The 22,689-nt window shown below is 36.6% G+C and overlaps 1 protein-coding gene across 1 annotated transcript in view; it reads left to right on the top strand.

The window, feature by feature from the left end:
• The window catches only part of PARVA (parvin alpha), a 71,439-nt gene extending 49,761 nt beyond the window's left edge, over window positions 1-21,678 (top strand). The window contains exons 6-13 of the mRNA XM_054827487.1: window positions 1,242-1,357; window positions 6,827-6,885; window positions 7,936-7,955; window positions 9,312-9,373; window positions 10,044-10,112; window positions 11,746-11,847; window positions 12,614-12,686; window positions 16,688-21,678. Coding sequence (XP_054683462.1) covers window positions 1,242-1,357; window positions 6,827-6,885; window positions 7,936-7,955; window positions 9,312-9,373; window positions 10,044-10,112; window positions 11,746-11,847; window positions 12,614-12,686; window positions 16,688-16,764 — 578 coding nt within the window. The 3' untranslated portion in view covers window positions 16,765-21,678. The remainder of the gene's footprint in view (window positions 1-1,241; window positions 1,358-6,826; window positions 6,886-7,935; window positions 7,956-9,311; window positions 9,374-10,043; window positions 10,113-11,745; window positions 11,848-12,613; window positions 12,687-16,687) is intronic.
• The last annotated feature ends 1,011 nt before the right edge of the window (window positions 21,679-22,689 follow it).

Below are 22,689 nucleotides of genomic sequence, written 5' to 3'. Positions count from 1 at the left end.
GGGAGGAAGAGCGAACATTAGGCATCTCTGACTTTCCCTTTCATGTGGTCCCACTGAGTTTTCTGTCCCCATCTCTCTTCAACTTCCCCCCAGGTTTTTTCCATTCTTTGCTATGCAGCTGGAGGCAGGGTGTTTGGAGTGGCCTGACAATTTAACTTCTAGTTTAAATTTAATGTTTTACATGTGTTTTAGAGCTAAAGTAGAGATAGATAGCAGCAGCTGGAGCCAGCTGTAGCACACACTGGTGCTAGGCAGACAGACATCTTTTTAGTGTTCTGCTAAAGCACCTCATCCGTGACCACTGGCACCCCAGCAAAATTTGACAGCAATGCAGCGTTGTATGTGAATGCGCATCTCCACGGCATAGTTGAGACTTGCGTTGGGAGATAATGAAGAAGGATATTTTAGTGAATCTGGTCCTGCTTTACCAATGCAGTAAGGTAGTAGTTATTGGTTAGTTTAAGTACAACAAAACATAAGTGCACTGTACTGTAGCTATCAAAGATCATTTAGGAATACTGCTCTGGGGAAGACTATAAATGCAAAAACAAAATAGAAGAAGAAAGGCAAAATAAGAACTAGAAATTATTCACTTTCATACAGATGGTTTGATACTTGATTAAGGATTTCCTACAGTATGGCTTTTGATATCTTGTAAGTCATGTTAGTGTTAACTACCCGTATGAAACCTGCTGTGAAAAAGCTTCAATAACAAGAACTGTAACAACTTCATGAGGAATGTTTGAGTCATTGAGTTTAGTAAGTTATTGCTTAAGGCTTCTGCCAAAATAGGCTCGTTTATCATCCTGCAGACATTGTGACACTTAAAAATGAATAAGTGCATGTTATGAGTACAAAAATATCTTTCTGATAGTCCATAAATCCTTAGTGAAATAAAGGGAATAAAGGAAAGGAAAGGCGAATGCAGAGACAGCACTTAAACTGCTGTACATGAAATCTGGCTTTCGGATTAGCTTTAGATTTCCATCTACACAAGCCTATGGCATCCAGACATGTTGCAAAAAGTAATGCTTTGGTGCTGACCCATGTTACTGACTGGGCTGCATTCTCATAACCTGTTAAGCAGGAGAAGACCAGTAAAGGAGAGGTGCCTTAAAAGTGCCCCCTGGCTCCAGGCAGCAAGAGGAAGAGAGTCCCATAATCCCTACATCCTAAAAAGTAAAAATATGTGCCCTAGTTACTTTGCAGTTTGTAACTTGTGCTTTTAATATCTATTTCAGCTGTTCATGCTAAAAGTCTCGTAGCAATACTTCATCTTCTGGTTGCATTATCACAGTATTTTCGAGCACCAATCAGACTCCCAGATCATGTGTCCATTCAGGTGGTTGTTGTGCAGGTAAGAGAGGTGTTAAACAGCTCTTGGTAGTGTTGTGAAATGGACTGAGGGGTTTCTTGAAAAATACATCTAGAGTTTCTGTTTGGGCAGGCATGTGTGTGTCTCTGGCTGACAAGAAACACACGTGCGTCAGCCCCGCTGACAATGCTTCAACCAGAAAAAGGCAGAAGTGCTTTCCCAGATTGAGCTGTGGCTCAGAATATCTTATTTTGATTGTGAAGTGGCCAGACTCTGACATTAAAAATATATGAAGCATTATTATTGTTGGAATATGTTTGTTTATCACCCAATATGATCTCTAGAATTATTACTTTTCCCATTTTTGACAGTCTTCTCACTTGTGTAAAGATTCAAATCATTCTTGGCACTGAATGATGAATTGTCACTGTTTATTACGTTCAGATTCATGTTAGGTGACTAAATATTCTTTTTCAGCCTTGTGCATGCTAATTTAGTCTGATTACAGTATTGGCTTTCTCATAAGCATGCCGAAGACCCCTGTCAACTGAATATTTTGTGTCAGTCAGTCTCCTTAGTAGAGCCTCATCCATCCAAACTCTTCATGTTATTCTGTTCATCATTTTTCTTTCACTTGGACTTGTGCTTGCTCTATCTTATTTGGCCTCTTCCCATTTAGTCTGCTTTTCTTTCTCTCCAATTAACTTTGCCTTTATTTTTCACACTGTAACTGTCTTTATGTGTTTTAACTGATGTTACCCTGAAGTCTCTCGTGCAGAGAGCTGTTGCTCAAGTTTTGTGTGACTGAAAATCTGTGGGACAGATCTGAGAAGGTAACCACTCCTTTTTCCAGCATTCAAATCAGACAAGTTTTGTAATTTGGGGAGAAATCTGAGGGAGAGTCTCTGGTAGATGTATCATTGACGCCTGATAATGACTCATTGAGTCTCAGATTCTGCTTTGAAGGTTTCTCTATAGACAATGAAAGAGAACCCCAGCAAATCTGCACTTACGTGTCTAAGGCTTCCGAGAAACATTACTTTCAAGCACTTCCCTTTGACTATTATATTAATTACACTAGTTTATCTCAAAGTTCTACCAAAACTAGCCTAAGAAATCAGGAGTGCAGTGGTCAGGGTATCTTTGAGATGAGAAACTAAACCAGAAAAAGAACACAGTCTTAAAATAAAGAACCAGATCTTGCATTCTGCTGTTGCTCCATATGTCCAGACAAAATTCCTGTTGAAATCAATGGATGTAATTGTCCTGTTGTTTAATAGGCTAATGCAGTTCAACAGCAAATCCACTGAAGTCAGTAGAGATAAACCAATTTAAAAACAATAAGTAGTGGGAGAATCTGGCTCACTGCTTTGCCTCTTAGCTACACAGCTGTAGCTCAGGCGCCAGTGAATTGTAGAGAAAGCAGTTGCACTAGAATAAAATCCAAGTAATGTTGCAGAAGATTTCGCCCTGTAGACCCAGTCCTTGGTGAAAGCCAATCAGTGGAACTCCAAGGCTATGCTGATTCCTATTAACATAGGGTGGGGGCCAGTATTCTTACTGTAATTGTCTTTGAGACATTTTTCATTTTTATTTTATGGTGGGTGGGTTTTTTATTTTTATTTTTTAAATCTGCCTTTCATGTCCTGTGGGATTGGTTCTATATAATTCATCATGTACCCTTTGAATTCAATGAAAGTTTTAATCAACAATCAGCAGATCCTGAAATCTAATTTAAGTGTTCAAACTTGCACGCCTCATGTTCTAAACCCTCATACGTTCTGTAAAGTAAGGTCATACCTAGGGAAACTCAACATACTATGTAGTAGCTGGTTTTAAATTCTACTCTCTACAGTATGATAAGGGGAATAGGAGGGAGAGAGAAAGAAAAGAACAAAGTACTTTCATGAAGTCTTTAGGGAAGACTATCCTAATTAATTTTGTCATTTTGTTAGGCTTAGAAACACATAAAATGCGAGGGTTGCCATGTTGGCTGGGTGTAGTTTATTGAAATAGAAACAAAGATACTTCTGAAACAAAAAATGTGCTCATGCCCAACAGGTAATCAGCACAGTTCTTACGAAAACTTGTTTCCTTTGGCTGTTTTGTACAAAAGCTGTTAGCAATAAGAGTAATATGAAATCTGGGTTATAAGCTGATTTGGGAAAAAATGTGATAGTTGGACCTTTTGTAGCTATTTTGTTATATTATTTTCTTTTCCTTCCATACTAATAGAATGAATAACTTTGAACAAAGTCCAGGCTTTGTTTCATCATTTCTACTGAAACAAGTGAGAACTTTTGTGGAGAGCTGGATCTTGCCATCATTTTGCCTCTTTTTAAAAATTATTTATTTATGCCATTCACAAATGGTTAAATGACAGATATTTTTTCATGTGCAAAAGCTGTAAGTCAGAGAGTGTAAAAATGCATTGGCAGAGCAGCCAGAATGGCTGCAGCATATCTGAACAATGGGACAGCAATTCTTGGGTGCATGAACTACTGTTAAGCAAAGCCAGGAAATTAATGAGATTAGAAGAAGGTGTACATCACAAGCTTAATCTGAGATTGTTGGTGTCTCTGCCTCTCTGAAAACCCTGGAAAGGTCTGAAATGTTTCCGAGCAACGTTGCCTCCAGGTTCCTGAGAAGTCTTTTTTTGAACCTATGACAAATGTATTTGTTCTTTCAAGCTCCTGAATAGTTCTGCATTTCATCTTGGTGGGGCAATTATAAAACATGATCCTCCAGATGAAATGGGTAGCAGCAATACATAGGCAGAACCCATTCAAATAGTGGGAAGGTTTTCAGAATGGGACTTTCTGTGGAAATTAAGCAGTTGACCCTCAGTTATATAAAACTGTTGACATGTAGCTGATGTGAAGAGAGAGATGAAGAGACTTTTTCCATTTCCAGACATATTACCCAATTTTTCTGTTCTAAGGGTAGTCGCCAATTTAAAATTATAAGTTATTTAGGAAGATCTTTCATGGCCTTTAGTGGAGTCTTTCAGCTATGAGGGAAGAAAATGCCAAGCGTGTCCAAATAAAGTCACCTGTGGTCACTGGAATGTGTGCCCAGCTTTTCTTTTTAATGGGGAATCTTAATTCATGCCTCATTTCTCAGTGACTTTCAAATAGTAGGTGTTCATTTTTATCATTTGTTATTTCAGTTATAGCCACTGTTGTCTTTAAGGAACATTGCTAGTCAGTCTTTCAGTCCTCACTAGCACTTCTTTGTATTTTTAGGAATATTGTGTCATCCTTTGTCTAGTATAAAACAAAGTTCCGAACAGGTGACATCAGTGTTAGGGTCAATTTGAGGTGGAGAATTTTTAAAGTGCAAAAGATGTATGGGAAGCAGCCTTCATAGAGAAGGTGCTTAGACTAGTGTTTCTAAGGTCCATTCTGATTGTTGCTGTTGGGACTTTTTCACCAGTCTTTTTACAAATCAAAAGCATAAGAAAGTCTTATCTTGACATGTGCTGGTCAAATAAGTGTCCAGCAGATGCATGTCATATTTGGGCAGTGTGGATATTCCATTAATGTTAGCGATCAGATGCCAGGCAAAAAACTAGGACTTGATGGTGCCTTTTTGTGTGTGTGTGTGTGTGTGTGTGTGTTCAACAATAGGTTTAATGTGCAGAATTCCTATGGATATTAATTGTGGTTCATCAAAAAGGGAAATATGTTTTATATTGGTACGGGAGTATGTTTTTAGGCTATTTTTGCATGTTTGCAGAGGGAAGGTAGGGTATTAGAAGCCTTTTTCTTGTCCCGTATCACCGGACTGGGCACTGAGAAGTGCAGTTGCCGTTGCTACGAAGCTCAACTCCTTTAGGAGGCAAGAGTGATAGGACTTTTGCTCCAGAAGACATCATTGGCATGTCAGAATCATCATCAGGAGGAAATAAAAGTTTCCTTTCACTCTGCAGCCAGGGGAAAAATAAACAAAAATCCCAGAGTGGAATTCTAACTTGAGTTAGCATGACCTAGATTGTAACTTCAAGTGCACAAACTGGAAATTAAGATAGCCCTAAATGATGTAGGGTTTTTTCCAGACTTTCAAGATACATGACAGAAGATGTCTCAGCAGCTGTTCTGTGCCCCTTGTTCCAGTATGTAACACACTGGACTCCACTCTGTCTTTTTAATGTTCATAGGTCCTCTCTCAATATGCTTTTAACCGCATGCAAGATACTTAGTTTAAGGGGCTTTAAAAAATATAATGGAAAACCTCTGAAACTATCATGTAGCTAAAAGGACAGTTCGTATTACTGCAAGTGCCACTCTGGTGTGACCCAGAGGGTGCCATGTATGGCTTTCTTGCAGAAAGTAAGTTTGATCCTCATACATTTCAGTAATGCAGTACAGAAGTAATAGACTCAGGGCTACCCAAATCCTCAGCACATCATACGCTGAGGACTGCCTCAGGTAGGCATGCGCTGTTTTCTCCAAGGCAGGGAATAGCAGCAGCCCCAGTTCACGTGCCACGAAGGACTTCTCCAAAAGGTTATTATTCTTTTCTCTTTTCCACTTAGAAGGCAAATCTAGGACCAGCATAAATTTATTTTTCTCATTTCCTTGTGTGATGGGGAGTGAAGAATCATGAATAATTGACTAATGTCTAGACTTTACATGCAGTCATCAGCATTTGCCTGACTTTCTGTATTGCAAAATTTTACTAATTCAGTGAATAGAATTAACAGAGAGAACACAAAGAGAGGCAAAACATATGTGCGGTATTTACACTGCCACCAGCTGACTGTGATCAGCATCCTGGAAACAATGTCAAATTTTTAAATGCCTTCATTTCCCAGCTGACTCAAATAGCAACCATTTGAGTTGGCTTCTGCCATTTTGTGTACAGCTTCTAGACACAGGCCACTCACCACCATGTATGAAGGGCTTCCTGCATCTGAAAAACATTGGAGTCAATGCGTGTATTAACACCAAGATGACTAGGGTCTGGATTGTCCTCCATTTTGGTTTTCCATCACAAGCAAATAGAGCTCTTTGTGTGGAGAGAAGTGAGAAAAGGAAAATACTGAGGCAAAAAAGAAAGTGTATGGATAGGGCAGAAAGAACAGCTAGCCTGGGAGCAGGATTTTTGCAGAAGAGAAGCACGGGCACCATCTGCCAAGCTGTTCATTGAAATACTAGGTTTAATTCAACTCACCTAGATATACCTCTACTAAAATACTTACATATGGGTGTAGGTGTTTCAAATGTCTTGCTGAATTAGGGCCTTTAAAAGAAAAGTGAATTAAGAACAATGGAGAAAGGAAAAGAAATACTTCCTTCTACAGGTGGAGTTTCAAGTTTCTTGTTAATGTACAAAAGAGTTTTCTGAAATACTTGCAAGGTGAAATAATATTACTCTAAGTTTGTTTAAAAAAGTTCTTGTTTTGCAGATCTCTTATCTAATTATGTTTGTTGATCACAAATACATTTTTACTGTACCCTAAGCATTGAACTTTACTGACAAAAATGTCACTTTTTTTATTTTTTCCAGAAACGAGAAGGAATCCTCCAGTCTCGACAAATCCAAGAGGAAATAACTGGTAACACTGAGTATGTCAACACCACTTTTGCCAGCAGTTCAGTAATTGAACACAGCTGCGTCTCAGAAATTCTACCATTTGCTGATATTTAGATTTCGGTATTGGGGTTCCAGGGAAGATGATGCATCAGCCAGTGATTGTATTTTAGCCTTTTCAAGAGCTACAAACATGCATCTAAAAATACAAAAGGGTGAGGAAATACAGAGCTGGGGAACTAAAAGCAGGAGATCAGGATAAAAAAAGAAGACAGAGTGAAGATACACAAAATCTCTGTTTTATTAATTTATTATATTTCTTATTGTTTTATTTAAAAGTCTTTCAAACAAAGAAGAAAGATATGCCTCGTTCTCTTATGTTGGTATTTATTTGATAGAGAACTAGATTCTTTCAAAAAGGAATGCGTTACGACTGTTCTAGGCATTTGGACTTTGGGGATGCAAAATGATGGTAGTAAGCCCTCTACATGTCATCTTACCGAGCAATTTGTAATAAAAAAGTTATTTCAAACCAACAGAAAGCAATAATAGAATATCTTAGTTTCTACTAGAATGTAGAGAAGCCAGACTATTGTCTTATTGTCAATCTTTATGGGTTTATTTATGTGTAATAGTTATATGAGGGATCAACTGGAGCAAAATGCTCCAGTTCTTAAGAACCTAGTCCGAGCATTGTTTTGGCTGGAATTGTATTGTAGTTGGTGTGGTAAATGCACCTTTAAAGTAAAGGGGAAAGTTTTCACGAAATCAACATGAAAAAATCTTCTTTGCTTAGGCAAGGTGTGTTGATTTGGTTCAACAGTAGGAAATCTGAGATCTGGCCTCCCACGAGACTTTAGTGAAGCCAGGAGATATTATACTGATGGACTCCAGACTAATCCAGATTCTCAGTTGGAGTAACTTGATGAAGGTTTTCTTAATTTGTGGATCTACTCCAGTTTTCACCAAGCTGAAAATCTGGCCATGTAGGCTGTTTTCTTTTGAAGCACAATGTCTGCAAGTGAATTATATATAACTGTGTTTTGTTCTTTTTTTGTTTTTTTTGTTTGTTTTTTTTTTCATAGGGCATTATCAGGAAGGCATGGTAAGTTCATTTGATTATTATCTTTTTCTTGATGCAGCCAAAGTATACATCAGTTCTGCAATGGGTGTTCACTTTGATCAAACTGCAAGGAAGTAGAGGATTTCAAGTTGCCCTGGCAAATATATAAATATATGCACCACAGGCTATTGTGGCAGTTAACAAAAGGAAAAAAGCATTAAAATCAGTCTGACCATCTTTAAAACACATTTCATTGCTTTTCAGCACGTGTTAATTTGCAGGTGCTTTGTGGTTTAACCTCCAGAACATTACTGTAATAGTATTAATGGTCATAAGTTCCCAGCATAATAGGAAATGATGTCTTATCATAAACCAGCTGGTGAACTTGTTGGCATTCTTGCATACATTACCTACTTACACTTTAATGACTTTGGGTCATTATTCAGCAGGCCTAAACACCATGCAAGTTCATGTGCCTAGTTTGTCTTACTGCTAGTAGTGAGACTGGCCAAATGCCTGGCCAGCAAAAAACACTCATCTAAGGAGCTTAGGTGGAATCCCACCAAGAATTTAGTATTTGCTTCTTGTATTATTTCAATAGCTGCCCTACAGCTGATTTAAAAGGCTACATGCATGACATCTTTGCCCCATGATATCCCTAAGGAGTCTTCCTTTGGCCTTCTACAAATGCCTTTGGATCTACTGTAGCATTTTTTATTGAGCAATGTGAATGTAGCTTTTTGTGGACTCATTCACTGTCGTTCAGGTGATTGTCAAAATGGAAATTGCTCAGAAAAGGCTCTGGTGCCTTTTTATATTTTTTTCCTGTTTTCTTCAGCAGATGACTACAGTAGCACTCCAGTCATGCTGATAATGTCCTAAATTGTGTATCAGAATGGCCCAAAAACATCTATACAAAGGACTGTATTGCAGTGGTGTAATCATAAGTTTCCTTGAGGTGGTTAATAATACAGCACGCCACAATGCAGTCACAGTGGCCCATGGGGAAAATCTTCCTGTGTAGATGTGGAGATTCTAGATGTAAACTCATGTTCTTCTGCGCAAAATGATTTGGTTACTTATCTCCCAGTACCTGACTGTTTTAAGTTTTTATGCATAAAAGATACTATTCTTTGTTCAGTTTTGAGAAACAGGGTTATTAGATAATCCAGATCCTACTTGAAAATTATGCTTTTTGTAACTAATAGTTAATAAGTTACTAGCAGCTTATAGCAAGAGAGCAGTATGCAAAAATACATGGTGCTTGGAATACAAAGAGACTATATTGAAACCTTTTGCTGACTGTGTTGTCTTAAATGAATATGTGCCTTAATACATGTTTATTCTGCATTTGGACAACTGCTGCTCAGTATATTAATGCCTGTGAATGTTTTCCAGAAAGAGATGCATTTGATACTTTATTTGACCATGCTCCAGACAAGCTCAATGTAGTGAAAAAGGTTGGAAGGTTTTTACTTTTAAAATGTGTAACGTGTGCATGTGCATGCTTGTGTATATCTGTTCATACATATGTAGCGAGCGTGTATGTATGTAATATATAATTGGTATAGTTTGCATACATTAAATACAATTAAGCCTTATCCTTAAACAAATATATAAATTCATTACTATAATATTACTTTTTATTAATACTTAGCAGCATGAACTTAACTTTGGAACACAGAACAACATGTAGTTATCAAAGTTTCCATCAAAAAGAAGTTTTCACCAAGTGTATGTCGAGTAGAACCCAACTGGTAGACTGAGTGTACTGAGGCCAAAGAGGTATCCAGTTTACAACTGCCAGGGGTCTGATCTAGAGTCTGTTGGCTGCTGTCAGATTTGAGTGGAGTCCTATTACTCACTTCCCTATAGTCTGCTACAAGGTTTTTTTAAGAATTATTATGTTTTAACAGTGTATTTTTATTTATATACGTCACGTTCATTTTATTTCTGTTCTTTATTCTTGGGACAAAAAGGTTTTTTATGTCACATTTCAGTTTTAAAACTTAAGAATTGTGTTGCAGTCTCTTCACTCATGCAGATTCTCTTCTGAGTGGAGTTCATTCTGCATGGATTTAACTGCTGCCCTACTGAATAGGTCTTCACTACATTGTTTTCATATTTCAGACTCTCATCACCTTTGTGAACAAGCATCTGAATAAATTGAATTTGGAGGTCACTGAACTGGAGACCCAGGTAGGATTTTAGAGCCTTTCTTAAAGGAGAGGGATAGTTGCACTATGTTCTGCACTATGCCCCCAACTTTATCCAGAAATTTCATCGAATTATTATTGATTGAGCTCTAAGATGTTATTTCAGCAGGAAGCCCTTCAATTCTAAATATGTTGGTATGAAGAAGACCCTCACCAATTAAGCAGAGAAATCGTGAGGGCAGCTAAATTTCTCTAAAACAGTTTTGTACTTCTATTAACATAAAAATTAATTAACAGATGTTACCTCTCAGACTCTGCCAAGTGCTGTAAGCAGAACCTGTGCTTGTTTTGGTCAGGAAAGAACTGTGTCCGCTTGGTTTGATCCAACGTCAAGCTGAACAGTTGTTTCCTGCCTACCTTTACACAAGCACGCAATCGCATGGGATTACAATGACTCTATTCAGTGAGATACGTTCTTTAGAGTAAAGCTACTCAAGTGTTTAGGCAGCTGTACAGTTGGGCTGCAGGCTTGATTGCACCACAGAAATAATGTGGTACATGGTCGTCTTGTTCTCAGCTGCTAAATTGGCTGGACAGAAGCTAAAAGAAAAGCTTAATCCTGCTGTATTAATACTTCCCCATGTATGTAATTGCAGCAGTTATAAGAAAATTACAAGGTCAGGCAGGAAGGATGGTATTCACACTATCAAAAACCCCCAAATGTCTTCAGGGTAGACTTTATTTTATGTCTTGATTCACATTGTTAAGAATCTCTGATTTATTTAAATAGCTATCAATCTGATAGAGATTTTTTCAAAGGTAAAATTAAAATTTAGGTGGAAATAACAGGTAAGGGCTTTCAGAAAAGTGTGCCCTATGCCTGCTTGTTGTATTGTTTACTTTTGGGAAAAATGTATTATTTAAATGTACCTAGAAACCCCTTAAGCATTTATCCAAAACAGTATTCCCTAAGATGAGAGATTGTATTTCTATCAGTTGAAAGAAAATTATCTACCTCAGGAAGGTGAGGGGTTGCTTAAGATAACAGTTTGATTGTGAGGATATCTTAGTGCACTGATAGACCTGATGCCACAGGGGTAAGTAAGAGGCCTTTAACAAAATCTTATGGATGTTGCTATTTTTTAAGATAGAAATGAACGTATATCATAGCAATTAGATATCTTCCATCTGTAATTACATACACTTAAAATTAGATTGACTCAGACTTGCAGAACACAGACAAAAGTGATTCTTTGTTCCTTTATTTCCTCCAATATACTGAATTTCAGTGCAGTCATGAGATTGCACCCTCGTTCTGCTTTTCTCTGCTCAGGGAATGCATGCCATTTGAGAGCCTGAAAGGTGGCCGCTCTGATTCCCCACAACTAGTAGAACAGAAAGCAAAGAACAGATCAAAGTCACTGAGCACCTCTTTTTCCAGGAACTTTATTCTGCATGTATATTTTAGCATTAGGCTGGTATTGAAGAAGAAATAACAGAACGTACTAACTAAATACAAGGAATCAAAGAAGTGAGATGAGATCTTTTAGTTGTAATTTAAAATATTTGTATTAGTAGTTTGTTGACACTTCTGCATTAGACTATATATATTTTGTTCATTAAGCAAAGCAATGAGTTATTCTTCAGAAAATGTGCTAAAAATGTGTTTTTTACAGTTTGCAGATGGTGTATACTTAGTCCTGCTAATGGGTCTTCTAGAAGGCTATTTTGTTCCACTGCACAGCTTTTTCTTGACTCCTGATAGTTTTGAACAAAAGGTAATTAGATTTAATTTTTTCTGTTAAAAACAAACATACAAACATGTCTAATAGTAAAAGGATGACGTGAACTTTTCCACATAAGCTTGATGTAAATAGCTGAAATCAAGAGAGGACTGTACTGGTAGCTATTTCCAAGCATTTTTAAGATCTTAATATTAATGCTTATCCAGAATAAAAGGGAAAATTATATTAATGATGGGGTGGTTAGCAAGTATTAACTGATTTTGGCAGCCATTGTGTGATGCTGTCTTTGAACCAGACTTTACTGTTCATTAAGTGTATAAAGAATTATACACGTGAATTTTGTGTCCAAAATCCAAGAATTTAACATTTGAAAGGTTTCATGTTTTTTGGAAGCATAAAGTCATATATGTACTATGTATCATTTCAAGACCAACCATTATCCCAGTGTCTGTTGCTATCCAGGCAATTCAGCTGTCTATTCATGTCCATCATGTTCCAATTTTTAAACTTGTGGAAGGTGGGCTATTCTTACTTGTAAGTAATTGTTCTTTGTGTAATATTAGTTCACATATTACTTTTCAATTAATTTTATATTTCTGAAACCATTGTCACCACCCAGAAAAAACAAAACAATGGATTGTCTGGATTCCATGGACCAGGTCTTCCATTGATATATGGAACCCTGACTAATTTTTCCTTCCAAGCATCTGGGTCTGCAGCTTTAAATACATCTTGTTTTGACCATTTCTACTATACTGTATATAGTTCACAGTAATGACTACCTTTATTATATTACTAGGTCGTCAATGTATCCTTTGCATTTGAGCTAATGCAAGATGGTGGATTGGAAAAACCAAAGCCAAGACCAGAAGGTATCTATTCTACATTTTTTTGTATCACCTTAAATATTTGTGTTGGATCCAGATCTTATCTCATAGGATTATGGTATAGCTAAATGAAGATTAAAACATTAATCCAAGAGCGAAAGGCAAGATAGGTTTTGAAGTGCTCAGGCAACTTGGTATTTTGAATGGCTGATAGATAAGCCTTTTTCAAATGTTGCAAGGCTTCCTTTCTTGAATGACCAGGGTAAGATTCGCATGGCCAAGCATATGCAGTAGTACTCAGATATTCACTGAAAGAAAAAGAATACAGTTGTAAATAGTGTCACTGGCACATGGGAATTTCTCCAATTGCTCCATTTTTCCCCATCCCACATCTTCACACTATACCTCAAGTATTCCAGTTTAATTTACAAGATTTTCACAAAAGGAGTGGATGTTGTGGAAGAAGAATTTCAAATGTTCACATAACTGCCTTGGAATGCAGGCCCTAATCGTGCATATTTAAATTAGATTTAGAGCTGGAAACTGAAAGTAAAATGTGTCTTCAGGGAAGATGAAGGTTTTGCTGCCGACTTTAGCAGGACCAAGATTCCACTCCTCTTTGCTCATACAAATACAGGGTTTAAATTCAGCTTTTCAGGCTGAATATAGGGCCCTTGATTCACCATGTTATAGGGTACTCTTGTGGTTCCTCCCATGAGAAGTTACTGCTTCTTATCATGCAAGGAGCTGGACGTGCAGCTTCTGCTCCACTCTTCCTAACAGGGGTAGTAGCAGGGCTTCTGCTGGTTACCTACCATAATAATTGATATATATATGTGTTTTCAAGACGTATTGCAAATTCACATTCTATGGTGTGCAGTCTTTTCCTGCCATAATATTGGATTGTCATTCCCTGAGGAGTTCATATAAGCTAATGCTCAGAGTTTTATTTCTAATAATAAGGGCTCTCTGGAGATTCATGCACACATCACTGAATCAAGTTCTGCTCCATTCTGCTTATTTTCCATCCCTCCCAACTTCCAGATCATAACAGCTGCAGACATACACACACACAAAAAAATATGCCTCAAGCTTATGCTGCCTATGCTTTTAATCTGGACCTACCCAGCCTATTTTTCACTTCTTTTGATTGCTTGAACTCTTATCCACGATCATGCTTAACTAAACCAGTGGTGACTGTATCACAAACTTTTATGTTTGAAATAGTCAAAGAGAGAAGGGGGAAATAGTGAAATCTAGGGATCCAAGTAAAACAGAGAGTATCTGTGATCCCTTATTCCCCATGGAGGTTTAAAATTCTTATGGCATTTAATTTTTCAGGTATTTATTGCTCTAGGGGACAGCTAATTTTTCCAGTATAAATCAAGCCATAAGGATATTTCAGCATATATAAGACATTTCTTGTGCAATTATTGAAATGCTTAATATGAAACTTCCTGCCCAATGTGAATGGAAAAACACATCTGTTTTATGTGTTGTTACATTGGGCACAATGCCCGTACTTAAAATTTCCAGTGAGCAAAAGAGTATTGAAAAGGATCTTACCCTAAATGTGTATACTAAATACTCTTTAAATTCCTACACTGTTTCTTTGAGGTTCTTGAGGAAAAAATATGCTGAAAAGTGCTTTAGAATATGAAAAACATATTTAGTGGAAAAAAGAATGCGGTTAAATAAATGAGTATGAAAACCAATGATTTTTATAGGGTCAACAGTTTATTTGGGTTATTTGCAATATAATTGAAAAGGTTTTAAAAAGCTTTCCGTGACCTTTTACTTTAAAAATGGCCGGAACATTAATCTACTGAGTCTATAACGAATTCATTTGCAGTTTGAGCTTTTTCAGATTACTTCTTGAAATGTGTACATCAAAGACAAACTCAAGTTTCTCTTTTTGAAAATTGCAACCAGTAAAATGTTACACATGTTGGTCAAACACATGTAGCAATGGAAATAACTCATCTTTCTCTGGGAGCATGCTACTTTTTAGTTTGGACCTTTCTGTGGAATTCTGTTGTGGTGGTGGAGTCTTCTGATAACTTTGCAAAGACCTGTCAAAGTTACCTTTTTATTCATTTGAAGTTCTGTATTAGGAAATGAAGGTGTTATGCAGCTTGCTGCTGGCCTGAAAGAGGAAACTTCCCAAGTTATATGCAAACAGTATTGCAGAGTATGACATGATGTTGTGGGAGCAATGTGCCCTTCCTGTAGCTTTTGGCATTTTCTCTTCATTTTATACCAAGCATTTTTGATCTGATTTATTAAGAGCCACAAAACCATATGGCCATGGTTTCATGACCACGCGGAGGCTCAGCATAATATCTAGGTTTGAGTGTTTTCACCCTTTGTGGATGTCAGTTTGCCATATAGCTAGTATATTTAGCTCTGCAGAGTTTGCATGCTTTGGGATACCATGCATAGGTTTGATTGGATTCATGCTTCAAAGTATAACTCATTCACAATCTATGAGAAACATTAGTATAGATAAATATAGTAGCAAAACTATCTGATGATTATATACATGATTTACTAGGCTTATTTGGATGTTTTGAAGATAATAGGAGTATGCACACTATCTGCTTTCCACCTTTGTGGCCAATTCCAAGAACTAAAGTTAGGGGATTGAGTTCCTATACAGTCAGCAGAAAGAGATAGGACAATTATAATTCTAGTCTAGTCTATTCTTTCAGAGGGCAATTCTAAGTCCCTATTTGAGACTGAATATTCCTTGAAGCACTAGTGTAGACTGCTGCAGTAGTACTTGTCAGTTTGTTTTATAGATTTCTTGTGAAATAATATTGACTTTCTCAACAACTTCTCTTGGAAACAGCAGGTATTCATTAGCTTTTTGTTTCATATAAATCCTTTACTTCAGATGTTGAGTTTCTAAGGACTGATTCAGCCATGTACATCAGCTAACCCAAAGCATTTTCAGAAGTGTCTTCGAGGGGCACTTGTATACTTAGCTTCTTTAGATCCTTTAGAAAATTTAAACTTGCCTCTAGCTATCTTGCTGAAATTAGGCCTAATAAAGGATGTTGCAGCCCAGAATGGGCCAAGTCCTGCAATTGTTACATAAAAGAAGAGTTCCATTGTTTCCTGCCTGATGATTTTTTCAAAATCATTACTTTTCAGTTATAACTGACCGAAGATTCAGTCACACAAATACATGTAATCCTAGACACAATTTGTTTCATGGACATCTAAACCTTGTGTGCTGATTTCATCTGGGATAGAGTTAATTTTCTTCTAGCAGCTGGTTAGTGCTGTGTTTTGGATTTAGGATGAGAATAATGTTGATAACACACTGATGTTTTTAGTTGTTGCCAAGCAGTCAGGGACTTTTCAGCTTCTCATACTGGCCCGCCAACGAGAAGGTGGGGGGTGCCCAAGAAGCTGGGAGGGGACACAGCCAGGACAGCTCACTCAAACTGGCCAAAGGGATATTCCATGCCATATGATGTCATGACTAGAACATAACTAAGGGTTTGGCCAGGAGGCAGCGTGGCTCAGGAACTAGCTGAGCATGGGCTTTGGGTGGTGAGAAATTGTGCTGTGCATCACTTCTTCTGTATATTCTATTATTATTCATTAATTCATTTATTTATTTATTTTCTTCTTCTTTCTTCTGTCCTATTAAACTGTCTTTATCTCAACCCACGAGTTTTACCTTTTTTTTCTTTTCAATTCTCTCCTCCATCCCACTGTGGGGGGAGTGAGCGAACGGCTGTGTGGTTGTTTTAGCTGCCTGCTGGGTTAAACCATGAGGCTTTGGTTGCATTTCTGCATCAGCAGCATTACCATTTCTATCACTAACTAAAAGTGGTTGAAATAATGATTTTTGAGTTACCAGTTTAAAAACTGTGCATTATTTATATTTCTATTCTTTCTTACTATCTTTGTGATTCTAATGTCCATGGATATGGGTCTGAGCAAGGAAAGGGAGTAGAGAATAGGCACTTTTTCTGAAAATGTTTTGAGGTAATGAAGTTACTAATGTTTTTTTCCCTTGTCTTTTTTTCTAGATATTGTAAATTGTGACTTGAAGTCTACACTGAGAGTACTGTACAATTTATTTACTACATACAGGAATGTGGAGTGAAGAATTGATTTGGGACGTAAAGGACTGTTAAGAAAGCAAGCATCATAACTAAGCATATTTTTCATTGGTATTCCTCTGCATCTTTATCCTAAAAGGAACTAAACCATTTATCTGAAGAATTTTTAATTGATTATTCTTGCACTACTATTTTCATAGTAGATTTAAAACTAATATAAATTATGAAGAAAAATGCTTGGAGGAAGGTATTTGGGTATATTCTGGGAGAATTCATGTTTCAGTAACAACTGTCTTCACACTGTTTTGTACTAGGTGAAGCAAGAATGAAAAAAAGATTTAGTAACTTTAATTCAAATCAGTCTTTGAAACCAATCATAGGAAGATTCACCACTGACTATCTATTTTAATATTTTTTACATATATCTTTTCTAGTCTGGGGATTTTCTATCCATGATAAAATGGTTGCATTCTAATTATGAGAAATTTGCATGGGAAGAAACAGTTAAATACTCTTGTTCACTGCTAAAAAGAAGAGACTTTGTCAAGCTCTTAACCTAATTAATTTATATTTCCAGTGTTGTTAGGCTTGAATTTTATGGGTACAAACTGAAGTGGCTACTCATTCCTTCAGACCTACTATAATGTGATACTCTGCTTTAAACATGTGTTATTGAGCATTCCGCATAAGCATACTTCACAGCTTGTCACTTGGTTTTGTTCAAGGAAGAGATCTTTTTTGCAAAGTACACATTTCAGGAGAAAACACCTGTATAATACAGTTTTCCTATATTTGCATTATTACATAGTATTAGAAAGTAAAAGAACAGCTTGTTTTTCTTTTAGTAGTTTAAACACAGGATTACCAGGTTGCAGGTATAGAATTATTGCTAAATAGGATTTAGAATCTGTCCCATTGGTTGATTTTATGATGAATGTATTTTGCTACATTATGTCCAACACAAAAAATAAGATTTATTTTCCAGAAACATTCCTGTAGCCTTTCAGATACAAAAGCACTGCTTTTAGGTCAAAACTGCTCCCATCTGCAAAGACTCTGTTACGGTGTAATGTTCTTTGGTCATTTTACATGGCTGTAAAGACTACTTTTTTCTAATCACAACCAAGTATAAGCTGTTATCTGTTTGGTTTTAGCTTTAACAGAGACACAGAAGAGAAATGGGAGTTGATTCTTCCCTTAGACTTGATATCAAGCACCAGTTATGTTTCCATAAAGCTGACAGAGACTGCCTGACACAAGTGTTAATCATCAAAAACTGCACTAGCATAAGATGAAGAGTAAATTCATTATTTGCTAAAAGTCTTGATGTTAGTATTAGATACCTTTCTAAAAGAAGTGTTCCAATGAAACCACAGATTCTTGAGATCCTGGGTTACACAGTAAGGAAAAAAATCCTTGGGCAGAAATTACTGGACGACTGTTTAGAAACCTTTGGACTGCTTAGTGCAGGAAGGAGACTTGTTAATAGTCATCCAATTATGGCAGAACTGGTATAGGTGAAAGGGAAAGCAATCTGTCAACTCTTGAGTCTGTTTATCTCAAGAAATGTAGTGCTGGCAAGAATAGTCAGTAACAGCTACATATTACTTAGTATATAAAGCATTACATATTTTTCAATTTTCCAGGGCTTTTATTATTAATATTGTGTTTTCCAGTGGAACATTAGCATAAAGGGAAGACAAGCAATTACATTCTGTCTTTGATGAACACTAACTGATGTTTAATAACAAGGTGATACTGACTTCTGCCGGGGGGCCACAGAAATTATTATTCTGAGAAGTAAATATCAACTTTTGCAAAGGAAAGTCAATATTTAATTCAAAGGACTCTGAACTCAGAAATTGTTATCTGATTGTTATAAACATTCTAAGTATCTCTATTAAAGTATTTTTTATCTCTATATTTTTAACTGAGTTTCTGAAATTAGAGGTGCAGAAAATAACAATTATTTGCCTTTTACACAGGTAAATAACCGGACCTCTGTGAAAATGAACGTTTTCATTATATCTTTAATATCTGAGAAGCTAAATGATAGGAATTAACAAAACATTTTTTGAGCAAACTGCGGCAGAACTTCTCACCTATATACCAGCAACAATTTCAGCTTATTTTAATGTTTCACATGTAAGTTTTTCATTTGCACACCTAGATTGTAGTAATAGTAATTGTTAATTAAGAAATGTATGATGGTTTTTCTGCATATCATGCTCAGCTGAAATACCTTTTACATCTCAACAATGCCAAAACATTTTGATTGCCCTTGTTTTCAGGAGTGCACTTTTTTTAGAGAGGAGATTTACATATGTAAAGGAAAAAGGTTAGGAACAGTGAAACTGGTTTTTGCCTGGACTTGAAAATAAGTATTCCTGTGCTATATTGGTATAACATTACTGGAAATTTTGAAGTCTGTCAGACTCCATTTTCCATCCTTAAAATCCATAAAACTGAGACAGAACGATGAAATCCTCATGCTGAAATGCAGTTATGCAGAACCATTGAAACATTTAAACAATATCCAACCTTTACACAATTATCTATCCTATGGTAAGAATTTATGTAAATTAAAATCTGCTATATAATCAAGAGTGTCTTATGTAAATATAGACCCATATGATAGTTTTAACACATTCACACAAATAGTATATGGTGCCATGTAGGAGTGGGTCACTGCTTATATTTTTGACAGTGTAGATTTAAATAGCTATCAGATAACTATGAAATATAATATACAGATTATATCTAATATTTATTGCTTTGATACAGAATATTATAGAAATATCAAATATTACTGTAGACAGTTTGCTCTTCAGCCATCAGTGTAGGCCAGCACCTTCCTTTAGGGAAGTGACATATTGTAAGCTGGGCCAAATTCTGCTGACACCTGTGATTCTTTTATTCTTGATACACAGCGGGGTGTACTGATGTACAGCTGAATGCAGAATTTTCCTCACTGTTTATATTCAGGTAGAAGTTGTTTTAAGTTTTACATCAGTCCTGGTTTTATTTATAATTACCTTAAATGATTAAATAGATCCAAATCAATGGATTTAGCCCATGTAAGATACAGTCACCTGGAGAGGCCAGTTTATCTATTGGTCCCAGAGGAAGCCTCTGATCTTGAGGCTGCTCTATCAGCAATGGGGTAGGTTTTTAAAGCCAGCTATGAATCTTAAGATCTCATGGTGGTATTTGGATCTCATCTACCAGACCAGTGTGCTTGTCTGTTGTGCTCTGCCACGTGAAGGCTTATGGGTAGCTGAGTCCACCAACAGCTGGCAGATTATTAGCCTACCTTGAGTAACAGACAGTAAACATTGCTGCTGAGGCATTATAAAACTGCCAAAAGAACAGAGTTTTCTGTGCTTCTCTGACTTCTAATCCATCCATTGCATCCAGCAATATGGTATCCAGATTTGTTTTGTGGTTGGAGGTAGGCATCCTTTCCCTATTGATGGATACTGGCATACTCTGTCAGCCACACAAAACTTATTTTTTCAAAGAGGAGCTACAGATTCTTAATAGTATGTCAAAAAGATGTTGTCAAAATAATTATTTAAAATCCTAATATCTTGAGGTCAACTCCTTTCAGATTTCTTTCCCAGCTGACTGGCATTTAGTTGCCATAAAGAACAGGCCTTAGAAAAAAGGTATTGAAGGAATCTTTGCGTAATTTTACCTGATACACACACATAAAGTCCAGAATTGGATTGCTCTGTATTCCCACTGAAGTACAGATGCACCAAATTTCTCATTAAATGAGCTGACTCCAGAATGTCTAGTTATTTACATTTCTTAGGCAGTAGATATCTTCCTGTTATGGGGGGCAGCAGCCCTTGCAGCTATGTAGTTCAGGAATTCAAGTGGACCAGTGAGCACTGGATAAGGTCCTAATCTACTTCAACTGACTGTGGACCAAGTTGTTGATTGGCATATCTCCATATAAACCAGTGGCATTAAATCAACAGAGCATTTGATCCTTTCTGTTTTACAGAGGGTTACAGTACTTGGGAATGGTTTACAGTCAGGCAGACTATATTGGTTGACTTTTGTTCTTATTTTCTTAAAATATGTTTTTAAATTCATGTTTCAGATTAATTTAGCAGACACATTACTGCAAAGCCACAGTGTTGTAAAGCAGAATGTCTTTTAAAAGTAAAGTTTTTTTTTAGAGAAAGATATATATGATATTTAATATACTAGATACTAGCTTTAGGTCTAGGTTTTGTTATTCTTGTCTTCCTATCAAAACAGCCTTCATGAATGCCCTGTGTGTGTGCCAAGCACCCAAAGAGAGCACAGTGCCTTGAAGACCTCTTGCAAGATTTTCTACACTGTTACTAATAGGCTTTTTTCATTTTACTGTAAGAATTAGTGTGGGTTTTCTCTTCACAGTTAAATGTACAATTAAAGGCTGAAGAAATCTTTTGTAGAGTTATAAAGTAAGATATTTTGATGTTTTACATGAAAAATGGAGATAGCAGCACCAAGATTCCAAAATTATGCATACCTCAGCATCCACAGATTTTCCATAGAGGTTTTGAGTAATTTAACATTTACTAGGGCTAATTTTATGTATTTTGACAATATTTTCTGTGTGACTATATCTTTTTGCATTAACGAGATTTTCTTTTCTGTCTAACAGTTTAATACTACACACTCTGCAACAATGTTAGTGTCATTCAAATATTTGGTTTTCAATTTCAATATCAAACTAATTGAGAAAAAAAATTGCAAAATTTGTTTCTTAACATGTCCATCTGAAAATAATGGTTAGTTTAAATCAAGCTGCATTGCCTTCAGCTGCAGAGTTAGTAGCTTTCACAGAATATATTTTATGTACTCTCTAAACAAGAGACACTCTATTGTTGATTTTTTTTCCTGTGCTTATTCTGAAACCTTTGTTATGATCCACAATAAAATTTGCACCTGAAAATTAACACTGTATGTTGTGTTGGGTCAAAGTATGAGGTATATGATGAAAAATTAGGAAGGCTGTATGGTTTATGTTCTCAGAGCTCTCTTTGCATCTAACCCATTCTTTGTGGGTGTATTTGGTGTTTATTTTCTGTGGGGGCTGTGACAGCTGAAAGTGGGTTGGCAAAAACAGCCATGTAAACATATGCTTGAAATGATTAACAGCAGCAGATCAGAAAAATGCTGTATTTGACTCAAAATAGCAAAGTATACCTTTGCTTTAATATTATTGTGCTGAACACTTTAGTGGTGATATTGCAGCTGGGTATAATGCAATTTTCTGCAGAGTAATTTTGTTAATTTGAAATTTAAGAAAATGTTAGTGAAATGCTAAAATTGTCAAAATTAAACTGTCCATTTCAGAAAATAACTGCATTTAGGAAGATTTTTGATATCTATTTTTTATAAACTTGTGTTTGTTGTGACCCTTTAATGCAGGAGCTTCAGTGCAGAACTTGGAACCAGTCAAAAATATAGGCATCTAAAGTGCTACAGATCAACAGTTTTAGCCACTGAATTACTGGAATGAATCCAGAAGCAGGTGTTTGATCTTTAGGTCTGCTTGTAAAGCTGAAACCACCAAGCAGAGCTGCCTAATCAACAGGGAACACTAAGGACAGGGTGAGTTTTAATGCCATTCTTCAATCCCAGCCTGTTACTCAGGGCTGGAAAGAAGTATCTCTGTCTGCTTAGGATCCACAATCTTAATCCTTAAGCCTTACCATATGGACTTGTGGCTTTTGTCCTGAATTTTGTGGATTTTTTCCTGAAAAGCAAGTAAACTTGCTCTTCTTCAAACATTGCAGTACAACAAAAAGGTCACAGTCTGGCTACCTCAATTTCTTCATCGCTGTTCACCCAGAAGGTAAAGGATCTGGGTTTGATGCCCTTCTGCACCTGTGGGAGTTATTTCTCCTCTTTCTTAGAAGAGTGCCATAACCTGCAGTATGAATTCAAGGTAACATGCTTTTTTT

The sequence above is a fragment of the Grus americana genome, chromosome 5, assembly GCF_028858705.1.
Source record: "Grus americana isolate bGruAme1 chromosome 5, bGruAme1.mat, whole genome shotgun sequence".
Classification (NCBI taxonomy): Eukaryota; Metazoa; Chordata; class Aves; order Gruiformes; family Gruidae; genus Grus; species Grus americana.
Note: the sequence above shows the minus strand (reverse complement) of the source record. Positions and strands in the feature narration are given on the sequence as shown.